The sequence below is a fragment of the Sebastes fasciatus genome, chromosome 17 (assembly GCF_043250625.1).
Source record: "Sebastes fasciatus isolate fSebFas1 chromosome 17, fSebFas1.pri, whole genome shotgun sequence".
Taxonomy (NCBI): Eukaryota; Metazoa; Chordata; class Actinopteri; order Perciformes; family Sebastidae; genus Sebastes; species Sebastes fasciatus.
In genome coordinates this window covers 5151458-5173436 of record NC_133811.1, presented here as the reverse complement: position 1 = coordinate 5173436, position 21979 = coordinate 5151458, and the positions used below count along the sequence as shown (strand labels likewise).

At 40.5% G+C, this 21979-nt stretch overlaps 1 protein-coding gene across 6 annotated transcripts in view; it reads left to right on the top strand.

The window, feature by feature from the left end:
• Positions 1-21368, top strand: part of ptprua (protein tyrosine phosphatase receptor type Ua) — a 264979-nt gene extending 243611 nt beyond the window's left edge. For 5 of the 6 annotated variants that reach the window (XM_074614144.1, XM_074614143.1, XM_074614141.1 and 2 more), the window contains 7 exons: positions 192-327; positions 2733-2882; positions 5528-5842; positions 9722-9847; positions 13812-13969; positions 15780-15915; positions 20276-21367. In XM_074614144.1, coding sequence (XP_074470245.1) covers positions 192-327; positions 2733-2882; positions 5528-5842; positions 9722-9847; positions 13812-13969; positions 15780-15915; positions 20276-20338 — 1084 coding nt within the window. In that variant the 3' untranslated portion in view covers positions 20339-21367. Of the gene's footprint in view, positions 1-191; positions 328-2732; positions 2883-5527; positions 5843-9721; positions 9848-11840; positions 11898-13811; positions 13970-15779; positions 15916-20275 lie in introns of all 6 variants that reach the window. The other variant, XM_074614139.1, reaches the window with a different exon arrangement.
• Positions 21369-21979: the final 611 nt, after the last annotated feature.

Below are 21979 nucleotides of genomic sequence, written 5' to 3'. Positions count from 1 at the left end.
ATGATGTCAGAACATAATGGTCACTGTACTTGCTTTCTTTCTTTCCATAATAAAACCCCTTATTATACTTGACTCTTTGAGTATTTCGATCATTACTAAAGGGCTCCCTGCTGAGACTCTTTTTTCATTTCAGTGATGTATTCAGGCTTGTTGATCCTTCTCTTCTCTCTCTCTCTCTCCTCTCTCACCAGTATGGGGGCAGGCAGGACCGGCTGCTACATTGTGCTGGATGTCATGCTGGATATGGCCGAGTGCGAAGGAGTGGTGGACATCTACAACTGTGTCAAGACTCTCTGCTCCCGACGCATCAACATGATCCAGACTGAAGTGAGTGGGAGGGCGGGAATGTGATTAGAGAGAGGCTGAAACTGTTAACAAGGAGCTCATAGGTTTGATCTTCATAAATACAGAGCTGCTGGTAGATCACATTTTCCATCACTTATATATTTAGCAATTATGTGTGTTTGCATTAAATGCTGGCACCGCGCCATATGATTATGAATCACACAGAGAACCTGATATGGAGAGTGCCGGTGCTCAAAAAAAAATCTAAGTAAAATGTAGAAGTGCCGGTACTACCGGTGAGCACCAGCCCACTTTGAGCACTGGACATTAGCATACATAGGTACTTTCTGTTCTACAACTTGCCATTGAAAGATACAATTATTTAAGGGTAAAATGTTAATAGTTTAACCTCTTCCACTCCGTCCCCCTCTTTTTCATAGACCAATTTTTGTCATTTTTTGGGGGTACAGGGGGTCTTTAGGGGGAGATAGGGAACAAGTGGTGTACATCATCTGAAAGCTGGGGACCTGAAGATTAATTTGAGATGCAGCTCAGCACCGTGTGTCAAGTTGTTCTAGTCATAAATCAGAAATAAACATGAATTCATTCATTCATTAAAAATACTTTTTGAAAGTGTATAAGGGCTTATAGCTATGTGACGGTCATCCCCATGTTCTGATATGTCACATAAGTTGCTGCACATTTTTTTTGGGGTTGATACCATTTGTTACAGATTTGGTGCTAAATTTGACCATTTTTTTTACAACTGGAGTATTGATAAAAATGATCAATAATCTCTCCAAAATACCACATTAAGACACCAAGACCTTGAGGAACACCATAGAAAAAGCCATGCTGTGATTTGGTTTAAAAAACTTGTGACATATGGAGATTTCTGCAAGAATTGCATTTTCCGGCGATTGGATGGCGAGCACTTCTGTTGTGTAAACCGCTCAGAAACCCCCTTATTGTCAACCTAGCTAGGAAAGCCATCCATCCTCTGAGTGCTATAGGTCTCTAGTTGGTGTTTGTAAAGTTTCATGAGGCTGTGATTATCCTAGAGGTCACCACAGGTCATTTTATAAAGTCAGGTCAAGTTTTAAAAAAATGGTCTTATTACACTGAAATGTCTCCTATGGGGACTAACATCATCACACATGAATACAGTTGGGCTCATTGGATCCACAAGAGTGTCAGCTTTACAGTGATACCCAGTTTATGTAATTCAAGACTGTTTAAGGACCCCAGTATGCAGAAATATTAAAATACACCATTTTAGAATAGGAGAAAATAACACATTTATACTGCATGTGATTATCATAAAGTGGGCATGTCTGTAAAGGGGAGACTCGTGGGTACCCATAGAACCCATTTTCATTCACATATCTGGAGGTCAGAGGTCAAGGGACCCCTTTGAAAATTGCCATGACATGTTTTCCTTGCCAAAATTTAGCGAAACTTAATAGCGTTGTTTAGCCTACTTGCCGACATTCTAGCATGACGTGGTTGATACCGACAGATTCCTGAGGTTTAGATTCTACTTTCATATGATATACTATATATATATATATAAGTATATATATATATGTAACTTCGGCCGAGGGCGCCCTCGAGGAGTGGAAGAGGTTGAAGGCCAGGTATAATCGTTATTCTAATGCTAATTGTGTTACAACATTCACTTCTAGAGAAGAAGTCATATCGTCGTAGGACAATACTGTCAATTTGATGCTTATTAAAGAAAGTATAAACTCATATACTCTCTTTAATTGTTAATAAACACTTAATTGTAAGTTATTCTAAATAAAGTTTACTAACTATGAACTTCCAATTTTCAAATAAACAAACCAGAAAAATACATTAATTACTAAAGTATATAATGACAGGTCTGGAAGTGGAGACTAAATCGGAGGTAAATACCAAAACAATGGCGTTCATCCCTCTTTTTAATTTCATCTCTTCACCTTTCAGCTACAGCTCGTCTACCAGTTGAATAAATATTTCCGCAATTACAGAACACATTAAAAATGATAAATAAGTTGGAAGAGGGACAGATTTATGGCTGTAATTTTGAATATATCCTCGCCTCTTTGATCTTTTGTTTGGTTGGATGTCAAAACAAATGTCCTGGTTTCCTCGTTAATTGCACAGCTCATGACGGTATTTAACCATTGTGTGTGGGCAGTGCTTTTGCTCTTCTGATGTGTGTTTTCTGCACTTTTTTAGCCCATTTATAGACACATTTTCTGCTTCGGGAACAATGCCCAAGAGTGGGCATGGCGATGTTAAGAATGTTTGACAGTTTTGACTATTAGTCAACATTCAACAGCAGTAATTAAATTCCGCATTGTTCTTCACAAGTGGGCAATTAACAGGAGGCTCATAAGTGCAGTGATGGTTTTGTGTCAAATTTGTGAATGTTTTTCCCTGCCGCTGTCTGTCTCTCTCAGGAGCAGTATGTGTTCATCCACGATGCCATTCTGGAGGCTTGTCTGTGTGGAGAGACCGCCATCCCGGTTAATGAGTTTGCCATCACCTTTAAGGAGATGCTGAAGGTTGACTCTCAGAGCAACACCTCGCAGCTCAGAGAGGAGTTCCAGGTAACGCACACAAACACACCATTCGTATTTAAGTTTGTTTTAAAGGTCCCATATTGTAAAAAGTAAGATTTTCATGTCTTTTATATTATAAAGCAGGTTCAAGTGCTTTATAAATATAAAATATCGAAGCGCTCAATATACGGAGAAATAAACACAGCCCGTATTCAGAAATTGTGTGTTTGAAACAAGCTGTTAGGATTTCTGTCCATTTGTGATGTCACAAATATACAATATTTAAACCATTAAACGGTTTTAAACGTAAACATTCTAAATGTGTCCCAGAGTATTTTCTGTTGCAGTGTATGTAAATAACATCAGCTGACAGGAAGTACACATGGACCCAAACTGTTGCCAGGCAACACAATTCTGTTGCAATTCCGTTGAAATGCACTAAAACGGAGCGTTTCAGACAGATTGTAAATACAGGTATATTTAAGCAGACAGTATGAGGAAAATAAAGTTTTTTTTTAACATTACAGCATGTAAACATGTTGAAGTAGAAACACAAAACACAAGTATGAACCTGAAAATGAGCACAATATGGGACCTTTAATGTCTGTATGATGGTTTTAGATTGATCCCACTCATTCCCTAACCAACAACTCTAAACCTTTAAGCTAAAACCTGTAAATTATTGTTCCTCTACAGTGGAAAGAAGGAGGACTGTGCGCTGGATTATAAATCCAGCGCACCCTCTTTCCTTTACAACTGAGCGCTTTCGCTCGGCGGGTGGACAGCTGCTTGGTGTGGGAGGATCCCCTCCCCTCTCCCCCCCAGCACTAGCTGGTCCTCACCAGCCCTCGCCGGGGCGCATTTCCTGCAGTGCGCGACCGGCTCTAGATCGGTTTGGAAAGGCCAGGGGTGAAGGTGGCTCGTGTCTCCGGCCGTGAGCTTTACAGTACCCCTCACCCTGACCTCGCTGTTTCACTGGGCCTTTGTATACTATACTGTTGTTTATTAGAGCACAAAGTTCTTCATAAATCTAACCTCATAATTCTGCTCTCCACCAAATTGATGCATTTTATGCTTCAGTAGGCAGAAAGTTGTTGGCATCATTGGGCAAAAATTCCATAATAACCTTTCAGCATATTGTAATTCAAGTGTTTTGAGAGAAAACTAGACTTCTGCACCTCCTCATGGCTCTGATTTCAGGCTGCCTGTGACGGGAGACTTTGGCCAATCACAGGTCATTTCAGAGAGAGAGAGCGTTCTTATTGGCTGTTCATTCAACGGAGGCAGCTGTCAATCACTCGCAAACTCCGATCAAACGGTCGAACTAGGCAGCGCTGATCAAATATGAATCAATATTCTGTTACTGTAATGCCTATTTCTCTCCTAAGATGTTGTCAGAAACATCTTGTAGTGCACGGTTCAACTGTAAAATAAGGAAGTTTGCTCCGGCTGGTGGGCGGTGGGCGGTGCTCGGTGCTCGATGTTCCCTCAGCTGATCTCAACATGGCTGCCGGGTCACAAACTTTCTCATTTTTTCCGGGATATTTTTGGCTTCACTTTTGTACAGTGCACAGTAACAAAACTCCACCGTGGCAAATGATATTTGGCATTTGAACTAAAACCATTTAGACTTCAATGTGCTCTACTCTGCTTTTACTACTGTAGGCTGTAAATCTGAAAAAATCACTGCTGAACCCTCAAAAGTAGACAACAAATAATGAAATGTCCTAAAACCTCTTCTGTTATATTATTCTGCACAAGCCTTGCCACTAATGGACTATTTTTTTATTTAAATAAATTCACTACAACTCTCTGCTTTCTAGTGTATACCGTCTTCACTAGAGCTTCTACATCTTGCCCTTCTAAACACACTGTAGGTCTTTTGGTGAGAAATGTGCTCCGGTTGTTAGAAATAAATGAACAGTCAGCATGAGAGTGATAGCCACCAAGGCCAAAGCTGCTTTTCTAATCAGTATACATTAAACATACAAACCCTTTAGCTCAGCAGAAAAAGTTTTAGATTGCAACTAAGAGTGTGTATTTGTCTTTTAATGTAATGGTATTGCCTTGTCCAGTTAACACCAGTTATAATGATGTTATTGATTGGCGACCTTTGGCCAGAATAATTAGATTTTTTTTCCTCTTCCTCAATTACCCCTCTCTCAGTGCCGCTCATATCCAATAAGACAGCCGCTCATAATTGCGACTTGTAGTCTAGACGTGATATTGCAGTTATGAGCAGTTCATTTTGTCTAAACCAAAAGGGAGTCATTCACAATACGAGAGCAAGTTAGATAATCAGCATTTCAATCTCCATTGCTTCGTAATATGCTTATTCATAATGTATGAGATTGTGCTAAATGTGTTTTTATCCATTAAGCCTGGCGGGGATTTTCGCTGATAATGAATGTGTTTTAAAGTTTCCCGGAGATGATTGTAGATAGTTGTGCTTGTCAAGTATTGACAGTCGGGACTGTTTGAGTGGAGAATATTTTCATTGCCTCTGTCCATCTCTCTTTGATCCCATTTCGGTTCCGCTGCGTCTGTCTCCTCTTATCGCAATCTTTATTCTTTCATTTTATCTCTGCATCTCCGATGTGAACACATTCTCAAAACACACGCCAACCTTTTTAATTATCTCCTCCGCTTCACTCTCTTCTCCTTCACTCTCCCTCCTCCTCCTCCTCGTTCAGACGCTGAACTCGGTGACCCCTCACCTGGATGTGGAGGAGTGCAGCATTTCTCTGATGCCCAGGAACCGCGAGAAGAACCGCAGCATGGACGTGCTGCCGCCGGACCGCTCCCTGGCCTTCCTCGTCACCGCCGAGGGAGAGAGCAGCAACTACATCAACGCGGCGCTCGCCGACAGCTTCCTCCGGCCCGCCGCCTTCGTGGTGACGCCGCACCCGCTGCCCGGCACCACCACCGACTTCTGGAGGCTCCTGTACGACTACGGCTGCACCTCGGTGGTGATGCTCAACCAGCTCAACCAGTCCAACTCTGCCTGGGTAAGAGGAGATTAGATTGTCTAACACTAAGGCTGTCAAAGTTAACTGGATAATAACGCATTCATTTGTTTTAACACCACTCATTTCTTTAACGCATTAATGCAACTTGTGATTTTATCATTTGAAACTAGAAAAAAACTAAAGAATCCATTGATACCAACCATGTCATACTAGCTTGTCGGGAAGGAGGCTAAATAATGCGCTAAATTTTGCCGAGGAAAAACTGTCGTGGCCATTTTCAAAGGGGTCCCTTGACCTCTGACCTCCAGATAAGTGAATGTAAATGGGTTCTATGGTTACCCACGAGTCTCCCCTTTACAGACATGCCCACTTTATGATAATCACATGCAGTTGGGGGCAAGTCATAGTCAAGTCCACCCACTGACACACTGACAGCTGTTGTTGCCTGTTGGACTGCAGTTTGCCATGTTATGATTTGTTCATATTTTTTATGCTAAATGCAGTACCTGTGAGGGTTTCTGGCCAATATTGGTCATTGTTTTGTGTTGTTAATTGATTCCCAATAATAAATATATACATACATTTGCATAAAGCAGCATATTTTCCCACTCCCATGTTGATAAGAGTATTAAATACTTGACAAATCTCCCTTTAAGGTACATTTTGAACAGATAAAAAATGTGCGATTCATTTCTTATTAATCACGATCAACAATAGACAATCATGTGATTGATTGCGATTAAATGTTTGAATCAATTGACAGCCCTAGTATGAGTAAAGTATACGCCGCAGTCACCTAATATGAGGATCTGAATTAACATAAGACATGTGGGGACACAGAGGATGTTATGAGAGAAGGGGTGCGTTGACCCAGTTACTATGGATGACATCATGTTTCATGAATGAAACATACCGTACCCGCTACGTCTACAGGGATCGGTTGACAGGTGACCGATCTGTGTCAGTGTGAATGTGGAATAAAATATCACACCTTACATTAATGCACAGGATCATGAGGAACTAATTGAATTATAGATAGAAAGATAGATCAATCATATTTTTCAGCAAAAAAAAAAATCATCATACTTTGATGTGATAATTCCACACATCAAAGTATGAACCAAATTTACTGGATAATCCAGCGATGGCCATGAAATCCGCTTTATTTATGTATTAATGGCAGTTGATGATTATTTAATGTGCACTTAATGAACTGTTTAACAAATTGGGGGTCCAACTTGATGAATAATTCTGACAGCTGAGATATCTCGAGCTCATCGGCAATGGAAACTGTATTTTTCCAGTGTCGAAGTAGCGGAGTGCAAACTGTCATCTCTGGTCTTATTGGATTGTTTCGACTTGTTGGTGACTCATTACCTGCAGCACATTACTGACAGTGAGTAGGTCTTAGTGATTGTATCTGACTTCTCTCAGACTTAGGAGCTACTTTTAATGCGAAAATGCTCTGTAGCTGACTCTCAGACCAAGAAGTTGGGAGTCTAGAAGTTAGGACATTGTGACACAGCATTATCTACTGTTACTGGCTGCCAATTCTCACTTGATTCTCATGTCATGTAAGCTAGCCAGAAGTCTGGCGCCTGGTAAAAAAAAAAGTTTTGACAATGTGAGGATTAGTGGAGTACTGGAATTTCGAACTTTGATACAATACCTTGAAAAATATCGATATTGAATACCATTTTCGATACCGAAGGGAAAATTGACACAACATTGAGGGCCTAAAATATGCATTATAACATAAATAGCAGTGTGAGTGTCAACTCGCTGTCGGACAGAAGAGAGCCGTGTATCGATACTTCAAAAAATTAAATTTGAAACCGTTTCAAATATTTAGTATCGATATGTATCCATACTGAATATTTTTGACAACATTAGTGAGGATGAATGAGACATTTTAAATGGTTTACATAATCTAAACAATCTGAATACTGGAAATGTCCATCTATAAGCTATTATGACAACGTGTCATCCTCAACATGTTTTCTACCCCATCGATGGAGGAAACCCAAATATAAAAGTAAAAATAATTTTATAAGTGCAAATAATGATTATTTAAATTGTTTTTATTTCAAATAAATGTATTGTTTTGATGTGGGGTTGTATGAGGTACTTATCCATAGTCAGTGTATTACTTACAGTAGTTGACGGTCGGCACGCCCCCAATTTGGAGAAACAGACAGGAGTGAGCAGTTGAGCCATTAATGTGACTCGCCCAGACTGCCGCAAAACCCTGCGTCGATTCGCCGCACGGAAGCAAAGTACTGCTGTTGATGGGGCTGGCAGCAAAACATATTTTAGAAACCTAAAAGAAAGACCCACCTAAAAAACAAAATCAATATCAGTTTAAGTGAACACTATTTAGAACATTTTCTGATGGCGTGCCGACCATCATCTATTGTAGGTAATACACTGACTATGGAGAAGTACCTCATACAACCCCACTTCAAAACTCCCAAAGTATCCCTTTAACGTCTTTAGATTTCAATTTTTTCAATTAACAGTTTAAAACCTAAAGACGGTGAACCACAGCGATATGAAGCAGAGAACAGCAGCGAATGTTTGTTTTCATGTCACTCCTCATACTGTCCACTGCCACATAAAGGCAACATGTTATTAAGTCATTTTTTGCTCGTGGTTGTCGAAAGAAATCAGCTGATTCTAAATTCATAAATGTAAACATGACTGTTCGCATTACCACGTCTCATGGTGTAACATGTGGAGACTCGCAGTGACAACACGCCATCCGTATCGGCCTTTCCTTCAGATAAGACTGTGAATGTGACGCGCGGTACAGTGAGAACGGGTCATCGCGCGTCTGGCCTTTCAACTGGTGCTCTGCCAACCGAGCTTCAATCCCGCATTCACGCCGTCCGTTTAATTTACACGGGCTGTCACGGGCATTAACACGTTCTTATCGTCTCCCCACCATGTTTGCTCATGCGTGGGTTTTTGCTCTGCCGTCTCCCTATCGCCTCCTCTGTCACCGTGTCATGTCGGATTCCCGCTCAACATTTCCACCATGCCTGTCAGCTGCAACCTGTCCTTCTTCCTCTGTCACTCTGTTCTCTCTCTTTCTCCTTCCTTGTGTCTCGCTGCCAGTGGATTAACAGTTCACTCCCCCAACACACACACACTCTCACAGTTTGCCCTCCTGAGTTGGAGCTGCCTGTCTCTTGTCTCAATGTATAAATATGTATCTCCCCCTCCTGCCCAATGTCACCTGTTAATACCCTTCTGTCATTGTGAAATGCCATTATCACTTCCTCCTCCAGGGGTCCCCTCAACCCCAAAGTCACCGCACAACTCGTCAGCGTGTGTCAACGCCGCTCCCCCTTGTGTTTTTTTCCCTTCTCCTATTAGCCGGGGGGACGCGTCTTTGAAGCGGCGGTGGGTGATGTGGAGACCTTGGCTTTTTGCGTGCGCCCAACCTCTCGGCTAACTTCCTGTTTATCTCTCCCAGGCATAGCCAAGGTCTCCTTCTCCATTAATTTATAATGTGCTAATGGTAATGATTTAGACTCATGAATAATTCAGGCTAGGTGAACGCGGCTTTATGTGAAGGATTGTTCCTGGCGACGAGCGGGTTGTTTTTTTGCTCATTTAATTTGCGGTCGCTATTTGTAGATAATCATTGTCATTTAGGCTAATTGTCTCTGCTGTCAATATTCAGGTGTCTTGTTACTGGGCTTCACCATCACTGACTGCTGACATAATGATTTGTACTGCCGCAAGCAAGTGTAGGCTAATGGCCTGTTTCCTCCTCTCCTCTCCTCTCCTCTCCTCTCCTCTCCTCTCCTCTCCTCTCCTCTCCTCTCCTCTCCTCTCCTCTCCTCTCCTCTCCTTTCCTCTCTCCTCTCCTCTCCTCTCCTCTCCTCTCCTCTCCTCTCTCCTCCTCCTCAGCCTTGTCTGCAGTATTGGCCTGAACCGGGGTTGCAGCAGTTCGGGCCGATGACGGTGGAGCTTCTGTCCAGGACGGCCGACGATGACGTCATCATCCGTCTCTTCCGGGTTCAGAACATCACTCGGGTAGGTGGAGTCCCACGGTCCTAGCTTGAGACGTACCTGACAGCCGGTGTCATGAACCAAATGCATGACAGTTGGCAACTCTTGAGTGGTACTGCACTGCATTTGATTTCAAGTGTTCCTGTTGTATCCAGAGTTTTACAATACTGTAAATACAACTTAATACTGTAGTCTCTAGCTATACATTATCAATCAATCAATCAATCAATCAATCAAACTTTATTTGTGTAGCTCGTTTCATACGGGTTAGAGCAGTTGAAAGTGCTTCACAGGTGACTGACAAGCTGAAAAAAAGACAGAACAAGTGTGGAAACGTGAAAACAGAAAAGACAAAAACAATTTAACAATTTTAGAGTAATGCATGTGAGTCAATAAAATGATGAAATTTAATAAAATAAATTAAAAGCTATAATTACAGTAATAGTAGTAAAACCGTGTTAAGTAAAAACTAGATTAATAAAATAGAGTAAAATTATACAACTTAAATACAATAAAATAAGCGAATAAAATAACAATAAAATGTATTAAAATCATACAACTTAAATAAAATAAGTGATTAAAAAAATAACAATAAAATATAATAAAATTATACAGTTTAAATACAATAAAATAAATAATTAATATGATAATAATGAAAAACAATAATATACAACTTAAATAAAATAAGTGATTAATAAAATATAATAAAATTATACAACTTGAATAAAATAAGTGATTAATAAAATATAATAAAATTATACAACTTAAATAAAATAATACAACAAAAATTATACAACTCAAATACAATAAAATAAATGATTAAGTAAATAACAATAAAATAGTATAAAATTATACAACTTAAATAAAATAAATGATTAATAAAAGAAAAGAAAAGAAAAGAAAACAGGTGGTTGATAAAATAACAATAAAATAGAATAAAGTTATACAACTTAAATAAAATAAAATAAGTAATTTAATAAAATAACAATACAAACACATCTAATTACACAACTTAAATACAATAAAATAAGTGAATAAAATAATAACCATTCTTAATCAAAAGTCTGGCTAAATAGGTAGGTTTTAGGTTTTAAGTTAATGATCAGCAGTGTTTTACCTTGACTGAACTCAACCAGGGCTCTTAAAGACATCTGTGCACAGTGAAAGGCTGCACATGCATCAAGTTTTCTTAGTTTCCCTTATGAAACCTGCTTATTTTCTCCAAATGATTTTCCCGAACCTAATCTAATGAAAGGATGTAATAGCCTTCATTTTGCTGCCTTCACAGCACAAACAAACATTAAGATCCGAGTCTAAACTCCGTATCGCTCTAACTGGCCTTGCTGCGTCAGTTTGACAGAACTAATTGCCGTTTAAATGTTTAATTTTCTTATGAAATGACATGTTTCTGCTTTAATGTTGGATATGGACAAAAACACTCAGGTCCTGCCTCAGCAAAGAACAGTTCCAGCTGTGCGTTGCTTTGGGAGGCATTTCCTGGCACTGGATCAATTCATTTATTTTTAAGAGAGTTAATGAAGTCTGATACTAATATAATGATTCAGAATGGTGACCTCGGTCTCGGCTGCCGTTTGTTGTTCCCAGCGGTCGCAATGATTTGCAGCATAATAATAATCCTACTTTGAAAAAAAAGCAACTGTATCAACAGTGTGGTGATGTAATTAGCCACATAGAGTCCCGGGACTTGTTTGAGCAATTATGTGATATTAAACTTCTATTATAAACTGCATGTTTTTACAATCTACAATTACTGAAAGTTTCTTGATTTTGACCATATCCAATATTTCAGTGTGGCTTTTGTGTAGCTGAATGTGTTTGTGTAGCTGAATGTTTGTGTGTCTGAGTAGTTTAGCGTAGCTCCGGCTCCCATCCTTAGTCCTCCGTAGGTGCTCAGTAGACGCTTCCAGCCTCCTTTAGTTGACAAACCCTCCTAGCTCTTGTGCCGTCTCACCCGACACTCACGTTGGCCTAAACCTCCCCACATGACTCTCCGCAGGATCCAGAGGAGACAGACGCCACAGAGCGAGACACCGATAGGCTCTTACCCAAGAAGGTACTCCATTGTCCAGTAGATAGAGCGAAGGTGCTACGAGTAGTGTGGTTGCCAAGCAACAATGAACTGTGATAACTGGGTATATTTAATGCAACAAGTGATTGAAATTGATAGCTTCTACTAGTTCACACCAGTGGTATTGTGCTTCTGTTCCTCCGAATTAAAGGTACCGTGTAGAGTGTCTGACCACTAGTAGATAGGATGAGGATATTTTCCCACCGGTTAATAAACTCATGAACACGAGAGCTTACTTTGATCTTTAGCGTTAGGCCTCTCCGGCTGAGTGCACACCGGCTGTGATCGCTCTGTCCTCTGCACGGCGATTACCTCATTAACATTATGGTTCCCTGATAGGTCAGCAACCTTTACTATCAAAAGAGGCATTTTAGGCAAAAAAATAAAAAATCTGTCTGGAGCTGCAAAACATTTGAGCATTGTGATGAAGGTAACACAGTTTATAGTCTAAGTATATAGTATATAAGTCTAATGCAGTGAGGGCCAAAGTACAGCGTAGTATTAGGGGAAAACAATTGGAAATTTCCAGAATAAAGTTATAATATTACAAGAAAAATTTTGTAATGTTACAAGAATAAAGTCATAGCTTTATGAGAAAAACAGTCGTAATATTACGAGTATAAATCATAACTTTATGAGGCAGACCCCTGCCTTGTAGCATTGGGTTTAAATCCAAATATTGCCAAATAGGCGCTTTTGGTTTTCATTTTGACACCAAATCCTCCGCCATCGTCTGTCAAGTCTCTCTGGTACCGTGTTTGAAATCTGACCCCTGCTACTCTGAGCTGAGACTCCATACGGACAGTTTCACTTTCAGTTTGTAGCGTCCGTCGTACGACTATGTACTGACAACACGGTGCTGATACGCAAAAATGAACAAAATGTTAGAGTTGATCCAGTGTAAAAATGTTCCAAACCGGTTTGATATTGAGCCACAACACCATACCGGTATACCGACATTTACCACCACGTCTCGCAGTTGACCAGCAAAACCGGAAATGGACCCAACTCTACTAAATGGGTTTTATTTCTATTAAAAAAAGCAAAACGTTGGTGGGGCGGGAGGCAAGTAATGTAATCAGTGTATGCCCAAACACAGTGTAACACCGGGCAAGCTTACTGGAGGTGCTATGGAGCAGTCTCTGTTTTGTGTGCATGTACGCTATTCTGTGTACAGAAAGGTAGTAATGTGCCACCTAAGGTAGGAATGAAGAAGACTGCTAGCCATGTAAACATGGATGTAAATAATACAGGTTTCTCTCTCTCTCTCTCTCTCTCTCTCTCTCGATATAGATATAGATATAGATATAGATATAGATATAGATACAGATAGATATATAGATATCTATATCTATAGATATAGATATCTATATATCTATATATAGATATCTATATTTATATAACATAATGGAGCATTTACCATGGCCAAAAGATGAATTAATACAGGCTTAATATGGAAACATTGCTTTCAAAATCACAATAACAAACACATTAAAAGAATGACACGAAGAAGAACGATGAAACAAAAGGACAAAAATGTAAATATGACTTCATAAAAATGCAGTGTTGATACTTCTGATGGCACGGTGGTCTCTGTTTACATTCATTTCTATAATGTCTCACTCTACTGTGGTCGGTCTCAGTACACCGCTACACTGCAAACTTTAACAGCCAATCAGAAGTTGAGAACAGGAGCTCCACAGTTGAACTCGAGCCGGTTTGAAGTGTTGACAGAATCCCCTCTGGCTGAAAACCAGATAGATGTCTGAATGAGTTTGTGATGTGTGGGAGCGTATGCGTTGGGTTTAATGCATATATATGATATCATATATTGGGGAAAAAATATATAAAACTCTTCTCACTTCTTCCTCCCTCTTCCTCAACTCTTGCTCTCTAAAGCTTCAGGAAGGTCAGCTGGTGGTTCGTCACTTCCAGTTCCTGCGCTGGTCCCCGTACCGCGACGTGCCCGACTCCAAGAAAGCCTTCCTCAGCCTTTTGGCTCAGGTCCACAACTGGCAGATGGAGTGTGGAGAGGGACGCACCATCGTCCACTGCCTGTGAGTCCGCTTACATACATCTGAAACGTACATCATGCGTGTTATTAGACTTCAGCTGCAGTCTATGTTCATGTGACGTTGATGTGACAAAACTAGGGCTGAGCTTTATGGCGATATATATCATCAAAACAATATAAAAATATCTATCTTGTACATTTTTCCAGATCGTTTCTATCGCTATATAGGCTGGGCCTATATTTATTTTTTCTCTAGAATTTCACTTAAAACTGTTAATTTTGCACTCAATTTCTTAAAATGAGAAACTACTCAGTACTTTTCATTTGTCAAGTATTTAATTCACACAGGAGTATGCAAAAATAGGCTTTACCATGAGGTTATTTCATATTTATTAATTGAATTTCCAAAAAAACATGCAATATCATGATATAAATATATATATATTGTTATCCAGATGTGAAATGTCCTATATCGTGATAGATGATTTTGGCCATATTTTGCCTGACCCTAGACAAAACTATTAGGAATTCACCTCATAAATGTTATTATTGTCATAATGGAAATGCGTTAGAAACAACATTCAGACTCCATTGAAGGATGGATGAGATGCCACACTGCATTCATAGTATTCACCTCAATACTGTTGTTTAAAGGGATAGTTCGGGTGTTTTGAAGTGGAGTTGTATGAGGTGCTTATCCATAGTCAGTGTAAACCAGAGCAATGTTCTGCTATGGACGGGGGCAGCAGCAAAACATATTTTAGCCATCTAAAAAAAAGTGTACACTATATTTTGAATATTTTCTCCAGTTTACCTTACCATGAGACGACTATACGGTCTTATGTATGTTTCCGACAAGGAACTGAAGCAGTTATGTATGCTCTCGCCAAAGCCACCAGACTCCATTCAAATTTTTTTTAATTTGACCTCACAGAACACAGGAGTTGCTGTTCTACCGCTGCCTCGGTCGGTCAGTTTGTGTGTGTCAATATGTGACTTTGGTGAATCCGAACTAACCTTTTAAAACACCAAAGTCACAGAATAACACAAACAAACTAACCAATCGAGGCCGCGGTAGACCAGCGACCCCCGAGTTCCGTGAGGTCAAATTTCATTTTTTTTCAATGGAGTCTGGTGACTTCAGCTCTCCATCGGAAAGGGCTGTCTGATGGCAAAGTAAAGTGATGACAATATTCTAAATACACTTAATCTGATATTGATTTTTTAGGTGAGGTATCTAAAATGTTCTGCTGCCCCCGTCCACAGCAGTACATTGCTTTACTTCCGTGCTGGTACTCCCGTCTGTTTCTCTAAACTAGAGGCGTGCTGACCATCATCCACTGTAGGTAATACACCGACTACGGATAAGTACCTCATACAACCCCACTTCAAAACACACTCAAACTATCCCTTTAAGAGTCGCCACGGTCACAATTTCCCTCTGTAACTCAAGAGTTGATGGGATTTAATAACTGAAAAGTATGCAAACTTTCTAAGTGTGTGTGTCTTCGGAGGCGCCTGCCTTCCATTAGATTTGTCCCCCCGTCTCCGTGTCAGGGCCCTTTGATCTCTGGAGGTCAGGCTGTGTGTTAGACATCTCATATCTGATTAAGTTCCCCGCTCCTGTATTTTAATGAGAACTTTACTCCGATATTCATCTTGAAAGTCTGCCAGTTGGCCTTTTTCTGACAGCATGCTTGATCTGTGCTCAGTCAAACTGTGACATTTCACTCTGTAGCATCCCCCCTTCGAGAGGCTGTCTGAGCTGCTGTACCACATCTTTATTAGGTCACTCGTGTCTTTACGCTTCCTATATCCTGTATGTTTGTGTGTGTTCGTCCTTTCTGGAGCAGGAATGGCGGCGGTCGAAGCGGTACGTTCTGTGCCAGCACCATGATCCTGGAAATGATTCGTCATCACAGCATGGTGGACGTGTTCTTTGCTGCCAAAACGCTGCGCAACTCGAAGCCAAACATGGTGGAGACAATGGTGAGCAAGCGGGGATCTTTATCTCTCTTTACTGCAACATATTATATTATACTACGCTGCTGCTGGCTCAGACGGGAATGTCAGGGAAGTGGAGAGAGAGAAATTACACGAGCCACTTTCCATAAATCAAACGTGTTTTTACTACTTGTTTCTCTTATTCGATATATCTATTTAGAAAAAAATTTAAAATTCCACAGTAAAGGTGTGTTTAGACTGAAGAGAAATTAAATTATAGATGCACACAAAGTCAACAGAAAGCAGCAAATAGGTGCAAATTGATACAGATTTTCTCAAGGTGGCACAGATTGAGAAAATGTGTCAAGTTGAGCGATAGATTTGCACTTATCCTGAGGCCATTTAACTCCCAATCTATGAACATAATATAACAAGGAAAAGGAGCGACGGAAGGGAAATAGTGGGGGGTTTTGATAAGCTCAGTCAGAGTGACCCCGTGTTTAGGGCACGACGCTGACGTGGCGCTTGCGGTCTAGACGGCATTGACCACACTGAAGCGAGTGTCTGTACCCGGCTCTGTCTCATCTGTGAATTTCAACGCGTCGAGCAGCCAAACTTTCTGTCTAGGTGCAGTTTTCCTGTGATTTGTCTGAGTGTTCCTGATCTATTTCTCCATCAACACTGATGAATATGACTAATTTGCAACAGCTTACAGCTTTCTTTGAGTTCGCTAATTTGACCGCTAGATGATGATCTCACACTAAACAATGAATGTTCTCTTGATAAAGCTTGAGAGTTTGAAAGAAAACTTTATTTGTATACCACTTTTCAAAATAGAATCAATAAACAAACAGCAATAAAAACATGCTATTGTAAACAATACAATCAAAGAACAATGTAAGATAATGAGAAAATAGAAGATATGAAAAAACCCTAATATATGTAGTAAATTAGTAGTAATGTAGTAAAGTAGTAGTGTTTATTGGTCATCAACCTTGCGATTATGTACGTATTATCGAAAAAAAAATAGTCTTGAAGCTTCAGGTGGCGGTTACGCCCGTGAGACACACAGAGCCGGTGTAGACAGCTGCATAGATTAACATGAGCGTATCTGTTGCAACAGACGGGCGATACAAAAAGGCATCTGATATACTTGCGGTCTAGCAACGGGGTTTGGCTGGTTCCACACCTCTGAATTAGTGCATCACCTTCTTGCATAGCTGGCTACCTCGCTACACCCAATGAAAATAACAACAGAAAAATGACAAACAAGTGTGGATGGGAGCAGCACGGCTGTACAGGCGGCTGTAAGTCAACTTACAGAAATAACAACTGTTATAAAGGCCCATTGCGTAGATTGTCAGGGAAAACATTTTTAATAAGAACGGCTGCTGGAGCTGCCACATTTCTATTTTGGTAAAGGGACAAAACAAAACAAACTCCCGCCTCCCCCAAAATAAATTGGCCAACAAAAACATGAAGTCAGGGTAAATCCATCTCTAGACCGAAAGTCGTGTTTTTCTCCGGCGCGTCTGACGCAGCAGGTACTCTCATGTTAATCTATACACCGGCTCCGTGCAGGCTCGCATCTCACGGGCGTAAATGCGACCTGAAGCGTTTAATACTCCAGACTCCATTGCGATAATACACACATAAACGCGAGGTTTGATGGCCAATTAACACTATTACTTTAATACATTACTACAATTTACTACATATTTTAGGATTTTCATTATTTTATAATTTTTTATTTTCTCGTTATCTTACCTTGTTTGATCGTATCGTTTTCGAATGGCATTCAATGGTTTGTTTATTGATTCTATTTTTAAATGTGGCATACACAACATACATATGGCATGGCATACATAACGTTTTCTCTTTATCAGCAGCAGGGAAACAATGGTTTAGTGTGAGATTGTCATCTAGCAGTGAAATTAATTAGTGTAGGCCTCGCTTGGGCTCAGAGAAATCTGTAACCTGTTGCAAATTAATCATATGCATCAGTGTTGATGGACAAAACAGATCAGGAATACGCAGACAAATCACAAGACCACTGCACAGAAAGTTTAGCTGCGCTTTTTGCTGCTCGACGCTTTGAAATTCGCCGTAAATCGGCACAGAGAGTCGCTTCAACGCTTAGTCAGAGTCTGAGCAAATTCACAGTCAGTGCATAGCTAGCTAACACAGCTGTAAATTAGCTTCACATTCAGTCTGAACACCTTTTAAAAAACATTTAGAATCCTCTAGTGTTTATGTATTTTGCATTCCTGGTGTATTCTGATTGTCTCCATAATAACTGGTCAAACAACTACTTCACATTTTATAGCAGCAAATGTATTTTATGATCTGAAGCATCGACAGTAAACCTCATGTTTTGGTGTCAGTCCCTCAGATTCAAAGAGCTAGTCCTTCCTAAATCCATTTTTTAGCTCTGACATTCAGCCGTCATACAGGGACAAATCCAGTGTGGAGGAGACAGCGTTACCAATCTGTCCACCCACAGTAACCTTAACAGACCAGCAGCTATACAAGAGCCATGGTGGCTTTTGAGTAAGGAGATAGCACACATGAATAGACAGCAAATGACTCATCACAGCTTTGTGTGTTGTTTTTGTATAGCAGAAGTATAGTGTTTTTGACCCTCTCTTGTCTGATACTGCCAAAAAGGTTTAAAGGATAAGACTGGAGATATTCCATGTTTGTGTTATGGTCAACAAATCCCATGAAAAAAAAACTAATCCTACAGTTCTGACTTCCCTACCTAGTTTGTGGTACGCAGACCCAAGCCCACTGATTTCTATTGAAGATGTAAATCTTGGTTGTGTCTAGAAGGTAACTTGCAGAAACTCTCAGGAGACTCGCTGCCCAATGACTTATCCTAACCGTTACTATTTACGGGTTACCTTCTAGACACGGCTGTACATCTTTAAAGGAATAATAAACACAGATGAGTAAGTATTTATTATCGATTAAATTAAAATTGAAGGCTTTACAAGGACCCAGCTGCCGTTACTACGAGCAACCATAAATCATTCGGCTGAGGGTCAGTTAGAACGTTCAGCAGACACTTTGTACTGCGTTCTGTTTGTGATGCCGACTGATAAATGTTTACTTTGCGGTCATTAGGTTGCCCTAGTTAGAGAAAATAACGTCATACTTCACAATAACGCTGCAGTTGGTTGAGTTGATTTATTCTGAGACCACCGCAGCCTCAAAACAGTGTCTGTGTTAACTAAGCTATGTTACTTATTTCACCATGTCAGGCTAACGTTAGGCAGCTGACAACTGCCCAGGTTCTTCCCAAACTTCTAGACATCGTTGTCAAAAGTAACGTTACATAGAGAGTAAAGGTAAAAGTAGAAAATTGTAACAGTTCTTTTAGGACAGCTTGCATTCAAACGTGTGCGCCTTGTAGGGAGAGGCCACCGCAGTAATGTGTGTACAGCTGGGAACTATAGCTTTTAGCAAACATTACTATTCAGCAGCGTATTAACACACATTTGGTGCACTTCTATTTACAGGTATGGTGTATGTGAGATTAAGATATATCAGGCTATGGATACACACACAATACTTGTGACAACCTCGCTAATTTCTTTTAAATGGCTACGAAAAGACACCAAAAGACTTGCTTCTTCTGTTTGATGTGTTTGTGACCCTGTTTCGAAAGTTATTATTACAGCTTATGTGCGGCTGTGGCTCAGGAGGTAGAGCAGGTCATCCTTTAATCACAAAGTTGACGAATTATGCGCGCACAAATTTATTGTTGTCAATGTAGAGAGCAACGGAAGGCATGCTCAAATGCGGGACCAACCTCGTCTGATTTGATTAAAAAATCATAACATTTTCAAACGCAGCAAGCGCACCACAGGTCACGTGACGAGATTTAACCAACCAGCTCTAACAGGACTTGCTTCACCCTTTCCGTCCAAGGACGTCACAACATGCGTTTGAAATGTCAGCCTCACAAAAGACTTTTTCCACAGACAGATCAAGCAGTAAAGCTGCTGTGATGGTGATTTATGGTGCTGGGAATCCATTATTTCTTTGTTTAGTTTAGTCTGGTCAGTAAAAGGCTTACTGCTAAATTACTAAAACGTCATCGCAGTGCGTGTGTTTTGGTTGCTTAGTAACGGCCGGCACGTCAGGAAGCACCTTGAATTAAACAGCACGGGTGGACTTGCACATGGGATAAAACCAATACAGAATATGTCTAGATTTATCCTTTGACTGAGGTAGACTAAGCTGCTGGAGGAAAAGTGGACACACCAGGAAATTAATTACAATATTTGATCACTGAATATCACAACGGATGGAACACTGAAGGGAAAATTTGTAGTTCACGCAAATGATTTACTGTTGATATGGAAATTCTAATCTTGTTGAATATCTGTGCTTGTTCTAGGAGCAGTACCGGTTCTGCTATGACCTGGCCCAAGAGTACCTGGACTGCTTGGAAGTCAGATAGCACCAATACCTCACCTCTCGTCCCTCCTCGAGGAGAAAGGTCTAGATCCTGGATCTGTGCTCCGGCCCTCCTTAGTCCATGTATACAGCTCTGGTTGTCTTCTTCGCCATGCCTGGATGAAACATAAAGACTGATTAAGAAAGCTCACTGGACAACTTGTAACATACTACTGACACCCTTTTTGCTTTCCCTTCGGCGCTCTGATCCAACCTGTACTCTTTTAGTGCCACTTTACAGTACATCTGCCAAAACCAGAGGAGACTTAACAGGAGTAGAGTTCATTTTCTATACGACCACTGACAAGGCAGCCGGACTACCTGTCGTGCACCTCGACGACAGGATTCAAAGAGCTCAGCTGTATCCTGCCTTACTATGAACAAACACTGAAAGGGAACTACAGTTGAAAACCACTGGGTGATATTTTGTGTTTGTTTGTAACACTGTAAATGGTGCAATCTGCTGTTGGTGAACATCCCATGTCGTACTGTACTATATTTGAACTTTATCTTTGGCGAGGCTGACGACTGAAAGTAAACTGAGGGGTGAAAGAGAGTCGGTCACATCCGATTGGACATATCTGTACAGTAGAGTTGTTTTGGACCTAATTTCTCTTTATTTATTTTCTGTGTATATAGATGTTTTTTTCCTCCTCCCCCCCCCCCCACCCCCCCCCCCCCCCCCCCACACCGGGTGTTTCTAGATGTTCTCAACGTCTTCTCAATGTGCCAATCCATCCTCTCTGTGTCTGTAAATGGGGACCTCTTCAGCATCTGCATGCTCAGTCTTAAGTGTTTCATTGCAGTGTGTGGCCCAAGTCTGCTTTAGGACGGATTCTGCAACGCGAATTCCCTCCGCTAGTCCCGACAGAGCTCCGTAAGAATAACCGCGTGTTGCTGTGAGAATACGGCGAAAAATCAAGTCGCTTTCTAAATTTGTATTTATTCAATGTGTTTTATTTTCTAAATAGTGTATAAAACAGGAAAGTAAATAAAATATGTTGTTGCCTAACAACCCTGCTTTTTGGAGAGATTTTTTGTTGTTGTTTTTTTAACACCTAACAGACGGGTTGGGTCAGAGGGGAGCCCGCCCTACCAGAGTCATAAGGTGATAGCTAGTTAGTAGGGGTGTAAAGATTGACCCATACATATCGGAAATCCATACAATAGTGTTCGATACGGCTACATTGAAGCACAACTATGAATCCGACTCCAATTTTGAGGGGATTCGGTCAAAAAACAAAAAAACAGCTCCACTTCAGCTGCTTTTTACGCGTTATGTGTGTGTGTATGACATGGATGTGGTAAGAGCGGAAAGAGAGAGTGAGGTGTCCCCTCATATCCGTCTCTGCTGCATACAGAGAAAGAGGAACGCTGCGGTCTAGCCATCATACATGCAAGCAGGCAGTCACTAATGGGGAACTAGCACAACACTAGTTAGCATTATGGATGGATTACTGGGTACAGGAGACTCATAATGACCACAGAAAGATGCAAAATGATCTCAAGAATACTTAAAATTACCATAAAGAGACTCAAAATGCTAGTTATTTTGTCATCTGTGGTCATGAAGGAAACTCAAAATGACTACAAGTTACAAAAACACTAAAAATGACCACTAAGAAACTCAAAATTACCATAAAGA